This window comes from Mercenaria mercenaria, chromosome 7, assembly GCF_021730395.1.
Source record: "Mercenaria mercenaria strain notata chromosome 7, MADL_Memer_1, whole genome shotgun sequence".
Taxonomy (NCBI): Eukaryota; Metazoa; Mollusca; class Bivalvia; order Venerida; family Veneridae; genus Mercenaria; species Mercenaria mercenaria.
In genome coordinates this window covers 64,558,540-64,576,568 of record NC_069367.1, presented here as the reverse complement: position 1 = coordinate 64,576,568, position 18,029 = coordinate 64,558,540, and the positions used below count along the sequence as shown (strand labels likewise).

The window sequence follows — 18,029 nt, the reverse complement described above, 5'->3', positions numbered from 1 at the left end:
AAAGAAAGGGAGGAAACGTGTTAGATTTAGACATGACTTCAAATTCCAAGGCAAGTTTGTGTGTAGAAAGACTTTTATGCTTGTTTTTGACATTGGAAAACACAGTCTACAGAACATTATGACACATGTAAATAAGAATGGTGTTGCTCCAAGGATACACGGAAATACTGGAAGGAAAACGGCAAAATCACTCGTTTTTGAGGACATTAAAAGATTGGTGCAATTTGTATCTAATTATGCAGATGACAATGGTATGCCACAGCCTGCAGCACCACGAGGTGGCGACAATATAGCACCAATTTATCTTACAAGTGAAACAACAAAGCTGAATTTACATGAAAAATATGTGAACATGTGCGCGCAGTTAGAACCACCCTGTCGTTCTGTGAAGTATTCCACGTTTTGTAATATATGGACACATTGTTTGCCACATATTAGGATTGCTACTCCACGAGATGACGTGTGTGCCACGTGTGAAAAGATGAGAAAGGCCATTGTGGATTCAGTTACGGAGGAGGAAAAGATACAATCAACAAGCAACTTTCAGAACCATGTGATATATGCACAAAAAGAGAGGCAAGTCTATAATGACTGCATTAAAATGGCAAAAGAGTCCTACCAAAATGAAAACCTGGAAAAGTACGTACATTACACGTTTGACTTTTGCCAGAATGTTAGTATCCCTCACCATTCCAGACAAATGGGCCCCTTGTATTTTCTCACTCTGAGAAAAGTGCAGATTTTTGGTTTTCGGATCGATGGAATGCCTAAACAGTTGAACTTTCTAATAGATGAAAATGAAACTATTGGGAAAGATGGAACGTCAACACATGGGCCGAATGCAGTTATATCCATGATAGATTATGCCATGAACTCGTACAGTACTGGGGAAACAAAGTGTGCCATACATGCTGATAATTGTCCAGGTGAGATTGTTTTACATATCAGAACGCGAATATCGGTAATAATAAAACAATATTAAAGGAATAAACGCATTTAAATCTATGTGAAGAAAAAGTTTATAACCACTTTTCAATAAACAGTAGAGCTACAGTTTTCAATGATTCACTTAGGTCTTATAAAGTTATACTAATTAGATTGATAATGCTTTATTCACGTACGGTGGCACAGAGGTGACATAGATATTTTTTATATTAATACGTGCTTACGTAATAACTAATACGTGCGCACGTACTAGTACAAAAAAACATCATCGCACATACTATAAGAAAACATCTACGTACGTATAAAGTAATACGTGCGCACGTACTAGTACAAAAAAACATCATCGCACATACTATAAGAAAACATCTACGTACGTATAAAGTAATACGTGCGCACGTACTAGTACAAAAAAACATCATCGCACATACTATAAAAAAACATCTACGTACGTATAAAGTAATACGTGCGCACGTACTAGTACAAAAAAACATCATCGCACATACTATAAAAAAACATCTACGTACGTATAAAGTAATACGTGCGCACGTACTAGTACAAAAAGCATCATCGCACATACTATAAAAACATCTTCGTACGTATGAAGTAATACGTGCGCACGTAAAATGTTTTACGTGCGCACTTACTAGTTTATAAAAAAACATCTACCTACGCATAAACTAATACGTGCGCACGTAGAACCTTTTATTTGCGCACGTATTACTTTATACGTACGACAATGTTTTTTATACTAGTACGTGCGCACGTATTACTTATACGTACTAAGATGTTTTTTATAGTATGTGCGATGATATTTTTTGTACTAGTACGTGCGCACGTATTACTTTATACGTACGAAGATGTTTTTTATAGTATGTACGATGATGTGTTTTGTACTAGTACGTGCGCACGTATTACTTTATACGTACGAAGATGTTTTTTAATAGTATGTGCGATGATGTTTTTTGTTCTAGTACGTGCGCACGTATTAGTTATTACGTGCGCACGTATTAATATAAAAAAACATCTATGTCACCTCTGTGCCACCGTATTCACGGTAATTGATGTTGCAATTTAAGTTTTGAACATACCAAATTGACTTTCATTAATAATTAATGATTTGCATTACTAAAAATAACATTCTGTTCAATCGTTGAAGCCTTAAGCAAACGTGCATTAATGCAAATAAAAACTTATTTCCATGCTTTATTATTTCCAGGCCAGAACAAGAATCAGTATGTGATTGGATATTTCATGTGGCGTGTCATGACAGGAAGACACCAGGAGATCGAATACCATATGCAGATTCCTGGCCATGCACGCTGCCTTGTTGACAGCGGATTTGCTTCTTTAAAGAAGCTTTACCGGCGCACCGATTGTGATTCCCTTGTTCAGTTGCAACACGTTGTTGATATGTCGTCTGATACAAATGAAGCTGTTCGATATCCTGCTTGGCAATGGCGTGACTGGAAATCGTTCTTGGGACCTATTATCAAACCAATGCGTGGGATAAGGTAGCTATGATATTTTACAAAGCCACTTGTGTCCATAGAAGCAAGCTGTATCAACGAAATGCTTATTTTGCAAAAAAAATAATAATTTGTACTGATTTTGTCCAAAAATGCTAGGTAATGGTAATCACGTTGCACAAGAGTGCGTTACAGAATAAGTAATTTATTGCAAAGCTGTATACATATAAAAAGCAAAGCATTATTTGTTTTCGATGACTACTTCATTTTCTTCTTCATGCAGGAAGTACCAGTACTTCAAGATGTCTTCTGACAAACCTGGTGTAGTAACTGTGAAAGAGAACAGAGACACAGATGAAACGACTGTAAACGTGCTGCGGTCTCAGGATCGTGTATTTCCAGCAGACGACTTACCAACAGTTATCCCTGCCCATGGACTTACACGAGAACGCCAGGATTACCTTTATAAGGCCGTCAGACCTTATGTACGCCCAATGCACCAGGATAGCACGTGCCCAGCGCCTAGTGATCAGTAGTTGTTTGACATTTGTAGACACTTGGATTGGAATATATATGAGCCGCGTCACGGAAAAATTTGCCTTCGGGAATCTTCGAGGCTTTGCGACCAGCGTGGACCCGGATCAACATTAATTTTTGCTGTTATATTTACGTTGTTATTATAACAATATGTTTAAATATAATGTTAAATAGATGTGAAACTAGACAGACATTGTTTCTTTCTTGAAAGGGCAAAATCGATGAGACTCAAGAATTTTATATACAATTAGTTTTACTCCCATGTTTTGAAAGGGACTAACCCACACGTTTTTGACGAAAATATTTTTCTTTCAAAAATCAGTATGTGTTTATTCTGAAAGTTGCTAGTGGCACAAACTAATTGAGATATGAATTTGTCAAAGATGTCCTTATGAATGACAAAATATATTGTGAAAACAGTAGTAAACCGTTGCAACGCTTTTCAAATAATGTAAACAAATACATTATTTTTGTGTTTTTACGGATATTTACTTCTTCTTTTCACCAACTTTATCATTTTTTCAATGTTACATATTCATTTTATTTCAAACTTGGTGAAAATGAATATGTTGAAAAAATCTTGGAAAACTGTGGGTTAGTTACTTTAAGATCGCAATGATCACTAGATCTACATGTATATCAAAACGAAAGACGAATTACCATATATGTATCTTATACTGAATAAGACGTTTATTTTGACAGAAGAAATGTTTTCTCCTATAGTTATAGCCTGCAGAATAATGTTGAATAGTAATTATAACTGACACCGAAACACATTTTATAAAGCTCTTTACGACGTTATCACGACGTCATAACAGCGCATTTTTGACGTTCCTGCGCATAGCACCATGTAACTTTAAAACTCTATAAATAAAAAACCTATTTACATAGAATAAAACGGTTTTCACAGTCATACTTGTTAAAGCTTGATAAATTGGAAAATGTCAAAACCTAAAAATCGAAAAAAATGTCATTAAGCCCGGTTTTGCTGGAGAACGGCTCATGTTTATTGGCTGTAAAATTGGCAACATCAAAATTATATCTTTTTAAAAATCAACCTCTTAGACATTTAGAGTTATATATATTTCAATTTTATAAAATAAAGCTGCAATGCACAAAAAAACCTTGTTGTGATTTAAACTATAAGTGCTCTCCAGGGTCATTACTTTATGTATCGGTATAAATCGAATAAGACTTGGAGGCAAATAAAGACACTGTTCTGTATTTCTGCCGGAACCATCTGGTGCATTTTAATCCCGTCACGTTATCTTGCGACTTATCCCTAGGCAACCATCCCCACAATGTTTATAATAATGTAGTTAAAACCGACTCAGACAGATATATTGTAGAAGTAACAATTATAATAAAAACCTTATAAGATATTAACTCAGACAGAAGAAGTAGTAGTGCACATAACATAATAAAAGAAAATCATTCACCTTCAGATGCATTATACAGATACTGTATGAAAGACAGCATCCCAACACTTATACTATACTTTATAAAGAAGTACCATAGGACACACATTTTATTTTATCGGTATACATATTTTAAAGTGCTTGTCATTTTATCATCACTAAGGCAGTTGGATTATTGCAGAATTTGTAAATTGACAGTTTCAAGAGTACTTTGATACAAAGACTGACAAAATATCTGTGTTTGAATCATTTAGTTTTTGTTTTAAATTCGATGTAATCGAGCATCTATAAATATTGTGGTCATTAACTTCAAAAATGGATAATCTAGCGACATCGCGTCATTTTTTAAAATTCCCTCAGACCTCCAGATATGGCGGCCAGACCACATAAAGTAGACTGTCAGAGTCCTTAAACGTAAAGCACTTGGCCATAAAATCAATCCTCTCTAATAGCACTTTCTGAAAAAACAATTACAATATCTCTTACCTCTGTCTCCACCGTTGAGATGAGCATAGAGAGAAAATTGTTTCCTGAGAAAATATCAGTGTCAGTATGAAGAAAGTAATTAATATTATTACTGCATAATTACAGTAAGTCTACATATAGAGGTACGCGGTTACCTTCAAGCGCCATACTTTGGAGATAATTAATTGATCTAGATACGTACTTGGAATAGATGTTTATAAGTATGATGTTATTTACGGATGACACGATTTTCTTTATTATGAACAACTCAGACAGTATTTTAATGATATATTCTATTAAATTAGGGTTAGAGATAGTTATAAATAAAAATAAAATGTTTACTTTTACAACTACATAATTATAAATGGTTAGTTAATAATGAATCGCTAGAGACAGTAGTGTTTTCGATACCTCACGATGACGTGCATGAGTAATTAGATCAAGGGTTAAGGCAGTTACATCGAATGGTGGACTATATTCAATGTTTTCTAGGCTTGAAGAATAGATTTTAACCATTACAGGTATGATTTGGATTTCTGTGAAAAATCCTTTGCAATAAACCCCAGGCTCCTAATATGGTTATTATTTGTGAAGTTGTTAAATAGTTAACTATATTTTGCAGAGAAATAATGCTAGAGCAGTTACTGAAACTTGGGAAGAAAAAAATGATACAGGTTCCTGCAATACGGTGTAATGATCTGACTCCCTGTCCCATCCCGAAATACGTTTTTACTGGACTAAATATTTTAATTACTCTCAAATGATTAATGTTTTAACGGAACACAAAATTATTTTCAAACATTCCAGCATCATCGCAGAGACCAATTTAAGCACACCTGGCACTTGAAAATTTATAAAATGTCACAGTTATAACGTAAGATTTAAAACTGAATTTAGTCAGAACTTTCAATTTGATACTGTAAAACGTTATAATTTCCGAAAATTATTTACATTGTTTTTACCTTTCTTTCTGTCGAAAAAGGAAGATCTGTTAGTACTGAATTCATAAAATGTTTAGAACTCTTCCTGAAAACGTTAAGGAATCAGCATTATCACGTTTTATGACAAGCTGCAGTATTATTATATTCGATCAAAGTATAAAAAACTAAGCGCAGAAATAGTACAGCTTAACTCATTGTTATGAATATGTTTTCATGTTCGTGTCACTGCTAAAATAAATAAAATTTAGTATAAAAGATGGTTCCAAAACAGCAGTTATTAAATCATTACTTGTTAACATCACGAAAAGATTCAAGAGACCATGCGGCCTATTTACTAAAGTGCAATATATCTTTGCTAAACTTAATGTCAAATCATTACGTTTTCCCGATAATTGCTAGGGGATTTTTCACCCTAATCACGCATGATTGACAGAATTAATAGATGACTTGCCATTTAAATTTGTGCTCGTCACATTTCAGAAATACATAAACTTTATAGATATTGACTGCAGTAGAGATATTAGCCTGGCTCCCTGATTGCATGGTTATTTTTAAATACTACAAACCTTTTATAAGTAAATTCAAAGCCTCTAAAATAGTACATTTTATCTGATGGCTAAACCATACAACAACAACAACAGCAAAATTATTCAGAAATTAAGCATCTATAAAATAGAGTTGACATGTAGCGATACATATTTAATATAATAATACAAATACTGAGAGAAGCCTTTCAATATTATTGTTACATCCAGAACATTTCAACCATATAATTCCGACAAACAATGTGTTAAACTGAAAAAAGGTGCTGCTTACAAAATAAAACTAATTTTCAATATCTTGTCCTAGTTTATTCGCAAAATAAAATGAGTTTTGACAGATTAAGTCTTTTTTTCACTAATGATTTCAGACACAATGTCGTTTATCAAATAGTCACAGAGAACATACGCCCAGCCCGAGGATCGAACTCACGACCCCGCGATCCGTAGACCGACGCTCTACCTACTGAGCTAAGCGGGTGGGTTATATCAGTGAGAGAATCAATTTTGTTGGAGTATAAACTATTACCAACAATTACTGAAAAACGTTATAATGATAATCCGATGTATAAATATATAACACATCTTTTTTGAAGATTTCTTTAGAACCATAAGAAGCTATATGTAACAATGGAACCTTAATCAAGTACACTATAGGCCTGCCTTGTAAACTTTGTAGACAAAACATGTTAAATAACTTTTGCCACATCATTGACCCTTAGCCTGCTGGTGGCAAGTGATTTTGCCTTTGCGACCAGTGCAGACCAATATCAGCATGCAGGCTGATCATGGTCTGTACTGCTCGCTATTCAGTCAGTAAATTTTCAGTGAACATCCCTTTGAATAGTAAATGGTTCTGCCTAAATTGACAGATGGACAAGTTCATTTTAGCAATTTACCAGGTAAAGGTTAAAGATTTAACTGGAAATCGTGTTAATATTTGGTCAATGACAATAATATGACATTGAATAATTACATTTGCCGTAAGTACCTAATAGTATACATATAACGTTACAATTTAGGGATGTTACATCACTATCGATGATATCACACAATCGACCAAAACAATTGCATCCAGGTTATCTGCTTGAAATATTATATTTACATTTCGTTTACTTCAATCACATAATATAATGAATTTCGAGTCCACAGTTGATATATTGTGCATTTAAAATGTTTATAATAAATTACAATAACATTTGTACAAGGATCTATGGCAAGTAGCGCCTGATATCTATCAAATATAATTTTACTTTTATGGCACCTATTATAAACACAATTTCGCAAATCATGATGGAAAACAAGTGCAAGTGCCTACGGAAATGTTTGATTAACAGCAAAGTGAATGCGCATTGTAACATGTACATCAAAATAGTTCAGTATTGTCCGTAAGTATTGACCTGGCACTCATGAATATTCCGTATATTTCCGTAAATTAATTTCCGGTGTCCGAATATAAACAACGATATAACTAAATATTACATATATCGTTCTTAATTGATGAAATGTCACATGTGCAGGTAGTTGTACGGACAAAGCGTTTACCTGTCAATATCACAATATCAGGATTGTGGGTTCGAGTCCTACGTCTGACCATACCTTTTTTCCCCCCAAATTTTCTATGCAGACCTACCACTCATTTGATCAAACGTATCGTGATATTTATGGTTTATTTATTAAGAGTAATTATATTTACCCGTTTTTAAAAAGTGGACTAAAATTGTTTTAAAAGTATCTTAGGCATAGAAAAGACAAACTGCCTGTTACCAGCGTTCCAGAAAAAAATACAACAAGAGAAAACAATTAAAATTCATAAAATATGATACATAAAATAATGTAAACGATAACATTACAGTACATTAAATTGAAAAAAAAAAAGAGATCTATTCAGCAAGTGATTTCGAAACCGTGGTAACGTGCGTGGAAGTCAGACATCTTACCTCTACGCCACCGTGTCATCGATTAACTTTACATGTTACTTAAGTAATATAGATACTTTCAGGATACTAACATTGCGTAAATTAACGAAAACACCCGAAAATATTGGCGAAGATTAATGAGTGCCAGGTCAATACTTACGGACAATAGTAATATATTGTCTTAGTTTTTAGCTATTTACTTCTGATAAGAACTCATTTTCTAAAATCCGAAAAAACAATTAACTTGATTTAGAATGTTTTATCTGAACGACTTGAAATAAAACTTTCTCCAATCTGACTTAAGTACTTGATCTTCTAAACGAAGATCTGAAAACGACCCATTCACATTCGTCTTCTGTATATTTTGAATTTCCAGTATTGCTATTTTTATTTTATCCAATCAGACGACTTGTTCGAATGTCAGAGAGTAATAAAAATGTGCAATCATTCCAGGGCTCGAACCCGGGACCCCTCGCTTACAAAGCAAGTAGCCTACCGACTGAGCTAACCGGCTATCTGATACATTATGATAGATATAAGAATTGTAAATATCAAAAGTCAAGGCTACAGGTAGATTTGCAAGATGTTGTAAGTTAGGCTCTGATTGGTTAGCGAAAGGGTCGTCAGAACGAGGCAATGAATAGGTCGTTCTCAGATCCTATGCGTAGCGTTATAGGATATGTACTTTAGTCAGATTGAACTTTCTCTTGCATACATGACAGGATGTTCCCGTGCTTTTGTCTTTGATGCTTTATCAGGATATTACATGATTTCCTGTTAAGAAGCGAGGGACAGCGTGCGTTAGCGAGGTTTTTTTTTCCAGTTGTCTCGAGGACTGGGCAAGGATTTTCATCTGAAGTCATACATGTAAAATATTTGTTCTTGTTTACCGCGTTTAAATAGATTACGTTGGCAAAGAGATTAAGATATTTCCTTGCATTGTGTATAAGTGCACGTTATTTTACAAGGCAATACTGTCCCGGGTTGTGATACTATCCCCACTTAATAGAAGAAAAAAACTCGTCATACACCCGGAATGTAAGATGACACACGGGTTGTAATTTATTAATGCATACAAAATATCACACGCTATTAAAATACAATCCATTTAAAAGAAAACATTTTCTCGCGATTATCTGAAGGACAGTGTGGAAGAAAAATAAATACCCGGTTGTAGGTATGGATGGAAATATCGAAATCTTGCTGTGGTGATACCTCACGCTGCGTAGGACCTGCTTAAATGGAACAGTACTATACAGAATCTTTAATTGGATACCATAATATAGCCTTCCTGGTAGCTGGTGAATCAATTGCGCTATCAGTATCTTTCAACTAGAATTTGTTTATACAGAGACGCGTTCCTCGTTTTCAGTTTGTAGTACCTCCTTCCGTGCTGTGTTTAACAACTTACTATGCATTACATGTACCTTGTACTATTTCCGGGGCCTCCTTGACCGCTGACTTCAAATCGCTTGCCCCTCACCGATTTGGGTTCGAGCCTCACTCGGGGCGGCGTTGAATTCTTCATGTGAGGAAGCCATCCAGTTGGCTTAGGGAAGGTCGGTTGTTCTACCCAGGTGCCCGCTGAGCATAATGAAATAATGCACGGAGGGGCATCTGGGGCCTTCCTTCACCATCAAAGCTGGAAAGTCGCCGTATGACCAATAATTGTGTAAGTGCGACGTTAAACCCAACAAAATAAAATAAAAATAAAATTATACTATTTCAAAGGTAAATAAATTATAAATTCACTTGAGCTGCTCGTTACCGGTAACTGAAATAGAATGAGTTGCATGAAAAGCGAACCATGCTTCAGTCCGTAAACAAAATATTCACAGTTATTGTACATTATGCAAATTCAATTTTGCATCGTTGCCCATTTTAGTGTTTTTCTGTTCTGTTGATCAAAGGAGATCAGGGATGCAATTTAAAACATTTAAATGAATGCTGTTTTGCATGCATAAACACATCATGCATACTATTAAAGTGCCAGTGCAATTTAGTAATAGAAATCCATGAATGTTCTTTTAAGGTATTTTATAAGCTTAATTCAAAAACAAAACGTTTAAAGTTTGGTAAATGCTCTTAAATAATAACATAGACATACACATTCTAGTGCATAACTGTCACTATACTGTAGTTTTACTAGTACCATAAAACACAATACCTTTATTTGTAAAAGGAAAGCGATATGTCGAGTTTTCCATAAGGCGTTGTAGTGATTTGTCAAATGAGAAAAAGTTGATAAAATAGACCGACAGCAAATCCTTGCGTCAGAAATACATGGGATATTCATTTTGAATGTGCATGTCAATAAATTAGGCTTTAACGGCTTTCACTGCGACCTTTTTACAGAGAAAAAAACTGCTTTAGTCGGTAAAGGTTGTTAAGTAGTTGATAAAAAGTTTAAACGAAAACGCTTCATTTTTTAACTGTTATTTTGATAAATAGTTTGTTCGATCAGGATTTCCATGAATTCATGAGGTGTGTTTACGCGTAACACTGAATACCAAAACGAAAATTCATTGAATTTATTTGATTATGGCTTTTATGTAATGCATAAATTGCTTTTTAGATAAATGTAATAAGACCGTTTTACATATCTAAGAAAAAAACTTTATCACGAGGATGGTTTAACAATTACGATCATGGTATAAAACAAATGACAGGTCTAACACAGTATTTTCTTTTCAAACAGAGAATGACTTGATAGTAAAGTATTCCTGTACCAACAGATGAATGCGGAAACCAGCATAATATGGTCTCTAACCTTTCTCCTTTGTATATATCTATATACTCTGAGGTTTTATCAAATTCTACACTGTAGAAAAAAACAAGAGGGCCATAATGGCCTTATATCGCTCACCTGTTATCATTGCACATAAGGACAAGAAGGCCAAAAAATCATAATCAAGATCAATCAAAAGAATTATGAGAAAATATAGTTGAAAGTTTCTTAAAGTTACTTCAAATAAAATTATTTTCAAATCAGGCCAGTAGTTTCATGCCCGAAGGATTACATCAGAGGAGGATAGGAGCAAAATTTTGACTTATGAAGCCCAAAGGACAGGAACAACAAAGGGAAGAAATTAAAAATAAAACTAAGTCCTCAGAAAAAATATCTAAGTCCAACATGTCCAAAAGACAGGAACAACAAAGGGAAGAAATTTAACCAAAAAGAAAAAAAATTACAAGGTACAGATATGTCAAAATACACCTAAAAATTGGAGGTACCATCCATGTTGTACCACAGAAAAGTGGTCTCGGTTTTTCCCTACGGGCAATAATAAAAAAGTTACTAAATAAGCTATTTATAGTAACATAAAAGGGATGTAATTATAAGTGAACAAATGAAGGATCTGCAAAATAAAAACAAAAGCACTGCAATGCAACGCAAATGCAGAGCAATATACACACAAAACAAAGTCAAATGACCTTTGGCCCCTAAGTGTGACCTTGACCTTGAAGTGAGCCATCCGAAACATGCGCTCTGCACGTCGTTTCGATGAGAAATTGTGGACGGACGGACGACGGACGAAGGGTGATCATAAAAGCTCACCCTGTCACGTAGCTATAAAACAACAGAACTACCTTAATTCAGTTCTATCTGTAGCCGAAATTTTTATAAATTATTATACAGTATAAATATTTAATTTGTTTTATTGTTATATATTTGCTAAACATGTTATCTCTGCTTAAGTTCCCGTTCTAGAATTGATTGTAAATTGTATGTTTTATTATACGTTGATATGTATTTTTAAATATCATACTCATATGTTTAATTATAAATATCAAGATGATTTTTAATACTTAACATTTATTATTTGGATTTGTAAACAGTATCATAATTTTGGTCTAGTCGTTTTAATAATTTCATATATTTACTATTCGAATCATACTATATCATGTACCTTGAATAAATTTATTTTTTAGTTTAATTTCATTCTACTGCGTATGTCTTATAATTATATTACGTTTTCTTATACTTTTTTCATATCTGTGATATGTCATATGTTATCATGTGGAGCGCCCTTGAACGTGTATTTTTATATGAAAAAAGGCGCTTTATAAATATGGTGTAATAATAATATACAAAAATAAGCGTTTACAACTAACTTTTACCTAGGTTTCACTTTATCTTAAAAGTAAACAGTCTTTAGACATGCTGGTATGTGCTACTATTATAAAAGATACTATTAAAGATTAATTAATATATACCTATATAAATTCTGTGTAAAATACGAATGATATAAAATATTAAATATGAACGGGCAGAAAAAATGTCCGTATTGTACCTTTTGTATTGTATGTTGCCGGACTACTTTCATTCATTATAATATGACCCGACACAGTCTTATAAATAGCGCACAAAAAACTTCACTCATTTAAATGTTTCATATCGACAAACATTTAAGATTTTGAGCGATGAGAAAACAACAAACAAACAGGTGGAAGTATATAATAAAAGGGTCATTATAATAGTTTTTTTTTATTATTTATTTTTCCCCTTCATGTACATCATACAAACAATAGTAATGACGTTTAAATAATACATATACAGTGTTAACAACATGTTTAATATATCAAGTATGTATCTATTGCTATTATTTCATTTTTTATAAGTTGATGCTAATATACTATCATTTGTTTAATGTACACCAAGAATTTATTTTTTGAAAACTCACATCAATCTCACACCAACCTCTCAAAGACACATACTCATACAAACAACCTCTTACACAATCGTACATACACACTCACACACAACCACTTATACATATGGGAAGATATTGTGTTTCATACGTACTTTTTATTTTTGTATCCATCTGTCATAGTCTAATCTACAAGTATTAGGAGGAGTTTTTTTATTATGTAGTTATTTGTAGAGGGAATCCATTCCATTTATTGTAATATTCATTTAATTTGTCCTGTTGTAACGCTATCAACTTTTCCGTTTCCAATCTTATTTTCAAATAGTTTAAGAAATGTTCTAAATTTGGGACAGTTTTATTTATTTTATTTTTGTAAATAAAATATTTTGCTGTTAAAATGATACCATTTTTAAATTCGCTTTGTAGAACTGGTTCCGTTATTAAAAGTGCCACTATCTCATATGTGAGTTCTAAATCTACGTTATTTTCTTTAAGAAATTGTCTCAAATCTCTCCAAAATGTTTGAATATGTGGGCATTCCCAAAAAAGATGTTCAGTAGATTCCTCATGCATCTGACAGAAATCACAAAAGTTTGATTCGATAAGGCCTTGTTTAAGTAGAAGTTTATTTGTTGCTATTATTCTGTGTATAATTTTTGTACTGGAAGTTTCTAAATGCACTATCTGTCATTGCTGTAAAGATATTTCTATATAATGATTTCCATACTAAATTTGTTTTTGAAGTAATATTCTCCCATTTCACTTCGGCATTATTTGTGAGTGTTTCTTTTTTCATTTGATGTTCATATAGGAATTTATTTGCCTTTTTGTGTCCTTAAACCTTTTCAGGGCAGCTTTGGTTTCTGAAGTTAAATGTACATTTTCTAGCTTTATTTTTGGTACTAGTTCCGCTGGTATACTTTTTTATTAAAGACATGTATTTAAGATAATCGTGTTCAGGAAGACTGTACAAATTTTTAACGTCTTCATATGTATAGAATTTATTTCTTCGGAAATCATATAAGTGTTCGAAATATAACACACCTTTATCAAACCATGTGCTATAGAAAAATGTTTTGTCATTTACTTTTATTTTCTTGTTATTCCATATTATCTCTTTATGTGCATTTGTGCATTTGGACAGAATACCGATTTCATTCCAAGCTATTATGATATCTCTTAAGAAGGGATTTGTCTTAAAATTATTTAATATTTCCCTTTCATTTAAATTACATTCAAATATCAAGTTTGCTCCTATTTTTTCTAGTTTAGCCTTATAGATAGCTTTTATAACTGATTTGTTATTATTATCCAATAACTTTTTAACCCAGCTGGCCTTTAATACTCTGTTAAACTTAATAAGGTCTATCATTTTTATACCTCCATTTAAATAGTTTTTCTTTATTGTTTCTCTTTTTATTCTGTCCGGTTTGTTATCCCATAAGAATTCAAACATATTTTTTTCTAATTGGTTAATTGTTTGTTTTGTTGGGGTTTGTCATACAGATAAATAGTAAACCAAGTTTGGTAGTGCGAAACTTTTTATAACTGTTACTTTTCCAAGTAACGTCAGTTTCCTATGCTGCCATTGCTTAAGGCAATTTTTAAAGGATTCAATTTTTGTTTCTAAATTTTTTGATTGTGACTTTCGTGTATCTGTATAAAAGGTAATTCCAAGAGATTGCGCAGAATCTGATGTCCATCTGAATTTTTTGTTTGTACAGTATCTAAAATTTGTATTACGTGTTGCACCAGCTTTTAATACTTGGCACTTTTTTCGTTTAGTTTTAGACCGGAAATATTTCTAAAATTGTCTTATATACTTATTAACGTTTCAAAAGATTTTCTTGATCCATCGGTTATAAAAGTGGCATTATCTGCAAATAATACATTTTTAACTTCAATATTAATGATATGTATTCTTTTTGTATCATTATTTTTTAGAATACAATTTGATAATAACTATATACAAATGATAAACAGGTAAGGGGAAAGGGGACATCCTTGTCGTACACCTCTTTCAACTTCAAAAAATTCTGACATATGACCGTTATTTATAGTGCAACATTTTGCTTCTTTATAAGACAGTTTAATCCACTTTGTTATATAATTATCAAAATTGAAGAATTCAATTGTTTGAAACATAAAGTTGTGATTAAGGCTGTCAAATGCCTTCTCGAAATCAGGGAAAAATAAAACTGCTTCCTGTTCTGAATTTTCCATTTGTTCAAGAACTTCAAAAATAATTCGAATGTTATCTCCTATTTGTCGCCCTTTCATAAAGCCTGATTGACAGTTGTTTATAATCGATGGTAAAACATTCTTTATTCTATTAGCTATTACTTTAGTATTATTTTGTAATCCGTATTCAACAGACTAATGGGTCGCCAGTTCTCAATATATGTTGTATCCTTGTTCGGTTTCGGTAAAAGTGTTATTATACTTTGTGTTTGCAACTCTGTTAAAGAGTTAGTTTCAAAGGAGTACTTAACGGATTTTATATAGTGTTGTTTTAAATCATTCCAAAATAGTTTGTAAAACTCTGTTGTTAAACCATCAGATCTTGGACTTTTATTGTTTTTCATACTTTTCAAGGCAATGTTGAATTCATATTCTGCTAATTCTTCACTTATTGTTTTATCTTCTGTTTCATTCAGAGTATCTATTTGTGAATACATAAAGCTGAATTGCGATGTTTTTGTTCTTCTTTTTTATATAGATTTTGATAAAAACGTTTTTGCTCTTTTATAATTTGTTTTTGGTCGGTTATAATGGTTCTGTTTAAATGAATTTGTTTCATAGATTTTTTCTCATAGTTCTGTTTTTCTAAGTTCGAGAAGAACTTACTATTTTTGTCATTATATTCAACTTGCTGAGCTTTTGACCTCATAATTATTCCTTGTAACTTTTTCTCGTTTAACTCATTTAATTCTCTTACTAGTATATACTTTTCATATTCCTCTGTTAGTTTTTCGTTGTTGTTTTTGCTCTTGTCATGTGAAATTTGTTTTTCTATGTCTTTTATCTTTAACTGTAATTCATTTTCCTTCTTTTCCTCTTCCTTTTTTACTTTTGTGGCGTATTTTATAGTTGCATTCCTTATATTCCCCTTTATAACTTCCCAGAGAGTATTTGGATTTGCATGTTCGTTTAATCTAGCTGTTTCCTTGACTATAGGAGAGATCGCCGTGACGTCACGCGCACCTGATTTATTTATGTAAACGCCGCTGGTGGGCAGAAAATCAATACACCGTTAGCATTGGTGAGTCAACATATTAAATTGTACAAGAATTCTACACATCAACTTTAAGCAATGGTTCAGTCTTGTGTAGTTGTGGGCTGTACTAACAGGTGGGAAAAGGGTTCCAAGGTTTCTTGGCATAGAATTCCCAACGAAAATAACCCAGTGCGAAGAAAACAATGGTTATCGGCCATCAACAGGAAAAACTGGAATCCAAATAGCCAGGATCGTGTGTGTGGAAAACACTTCGTGTCAGGTAGACAGATTCTTTATAACTTTGAAATATAAGTGGTGATTATAATGAGCAGAATTTTTTTCACTTTGCATTTCACCTTAAATAGTTTTGTGATACCGCCGAGTCACAAGTAGGTGCTCGATGTCAGCTGGGTAATGTAAACAATGGCTGAAACTGCAAGGGTTTGTTGACCCAGATTTCATACAAGGTTTGTAAACATGCGTTCATTGGGTGAGGAAATTATAAACCCTGCTGTACCGTATGTACATAGACAGATAGATAAGAAATGTTTACTTTACATGACCCAATAGAAAAAATAGAGTTTCTGAACATACTGTACCTTGCTAAATTTCAGAAAGTGTGCCGGAACTGATTTAATGACTGTAGATCTACTGTAGGCCTACTGTTATTGGTTAAAGTAATTTTGTATGTATCTACAGCCACTGGATTTACTTTTGCTATGAGCCATGCCATGAGAAAACCAACAGTGCATTTGCGATCAGCATCTGCGCAGTCTGGGCAGGATCCGTGCTGTTCGCTGTCGAAGTGCGATATCGAGAAACTGTTAGCAAAAACAGCACGGATTTTGACCAGACTGCATGAATGCGCAGGCTGTTCTGGATCAATGCTGGTTGCAAAGCCATTATGTTGGTTTTCTCATTGGCGTGGCTCATATGTTGGATATAAATTTTACCAAGGCATCTCAACTGGAAAATTAATATGGCATGCTGTTCTTAAATTTGCATAATTTAATTTGCAGGAAGTGCAAGCCAGATTCCCGAGGACCCAGATTATGCACCATCACTGTACTTGGGTTATCCGACCCACAGATCTTCAACTCCAAATGTAAAACTGAACCGCTTTGTCAGGTCCAGAGCCAGGCAGTCGCTGAAGTTGGACCGGGAGCAAGATGAAAACAATAGACAGAGAGCTGCATCAATCTTGATTGATTTGTCCTTTTCCATGAACTGTACAAATGTAGATGCAGACACTGAATCTGACCTCACTCCACCTAGGGGATGTTTAGATCCAGGTAAATAAATATATACAATGTTATGCAAACTCTTAAATAAATTCAAAGAATGGTACCCACCAATTAGCATTCTGTCTGATTCAATGACAGTTATCGACACCTTAGCCTTATCGCGTTAAACACGACCGATTCTGCCTTTGTGATTAGTGTAGATCACGATCAGCCTGCACATCCGTAGCGTCTGATCATGATCTGCATTGTACACTGTTCAGTCAGTATTTTTTGTATGCACTATTTAAACAGAGAACGGTACTGTCCAAATTAAAGGACAGACAAGTCCAATGTAGAAATTAAGCAGTGTAAGCTAGGTTTTAGCATTGGCAGCCCTATAACAGTGTCGTAATGGTGCGGATAAAAGTTGATATATACATAAACTTTCTACCAGTTTGTTATTAATCATATGAATTGTGAAGCCAAATCAAGAATGTCAGTATTGCTTAACATTATTTCAGATGACAGCAGATGCATGGAGGAGCTTGAGCAAATGAAATCAGAGAAACAGTCATTGCTGCAGGAACTAGGTCATCTTCAGGATGAGAAGCGACGCCTATAGAAAAGGGTCAAAGATAAAACTTTTGGTGCTGAATTTCTAAGTCAAGGAAATAGTGACAAAAAGACAAGTTTCTTCACAGGAATCC

General features: G+C 33.5%; 2 protein-coding genes across 2 annotated transcripts; both read left to right on the top strand.

Moving 5' to 3' along the window:
* Window positions 1-332: 332 nt before the first annotated feature.
* On the top strand, window positions 333-3,227 carry LOC123557340 (uncharacterized). The gene is made up of 3 exons (XM_053549037.1): window positions 333-926; window positions 2,162-2,456; window positions 2,695-3,227. Exons 1-3 carry the CDS (start codon window positions 353-355, stop codon window positions 2,945-2,947), a joined length of 1,122 nt encoding a protein of 373 aa, XP_053405012.1. The 5' UTR covers window positions 333-352; the 3' UTR covers window positions 2,948-3,227.
* A 12,897-nt stretch (window positions 3,228-16,124) lies between these two features.
* LOC123534193 (uncharacterized) lies at window positions 16,125-17,980 on the top strand. The gene is made up of 3 exons (XM_045316316.2): window positions 16,125-16,379; window positions 17,119-17,391; window positions 17,844-17,980. Exons 1-3 carry the CDS (start codon window positions 16,196-16,198, stop codon window positions 17,942-17,944), a joined length of 558 nt encoding a protein of 185 aa, XP_045172251.2. The 5' UTR covers window positions 16,125-16,195; the 3' UTR covers window positions 17,945-17,980.
* Window positions 17,981-18,029: the final 49 nt, after the last annotated feature.

Bases quoted from the DNA above. Each gene is read 5' to 3' on its own strand.
- LOC123557340 (XM_053549037.1), top strand. From the start codon at position 353: ATGTGCGCGCAGTTAGAACCACCCTGTCGTTCTGTGAAGTATTCCACG. The intron at 927-2,161 runs GTGAGATTGTTT...TATTATTTCCAG, and splicing joins ACATGCTGATAATTGTCCAG to GCCAGAACAAGAATCAGTAT. The intron at 2,457-2,694 runs GTAGCTATGATA...TTCTTCATGCAG, and splicing joins AAACCAATGCGTGGGATAAG to GAAGTACCAGTACTTCAAGA.
- LOC123534193 (XM_045316316.2), top strand. From the start codon at position 16,196: ATGGTTCAGTCTTGTGTAGTTGTGGGCTGTACTAACAGGTGGGAAAAG. The intron at 16,380-17,118 runs GTAGACAGATTC...TTTAATTTGCAG, and splicing joins TGGAAAACACTTCGTGTCAG to GAAGTGCAAGCCAGATTCCC. The intron at 17,392-17,843 runs GTAAATAAATAT...ACATTATTTCAG, and splicing joins TAGGGGATGTTTAGATCCAG to ATGACAGCAGATGCATGGAG.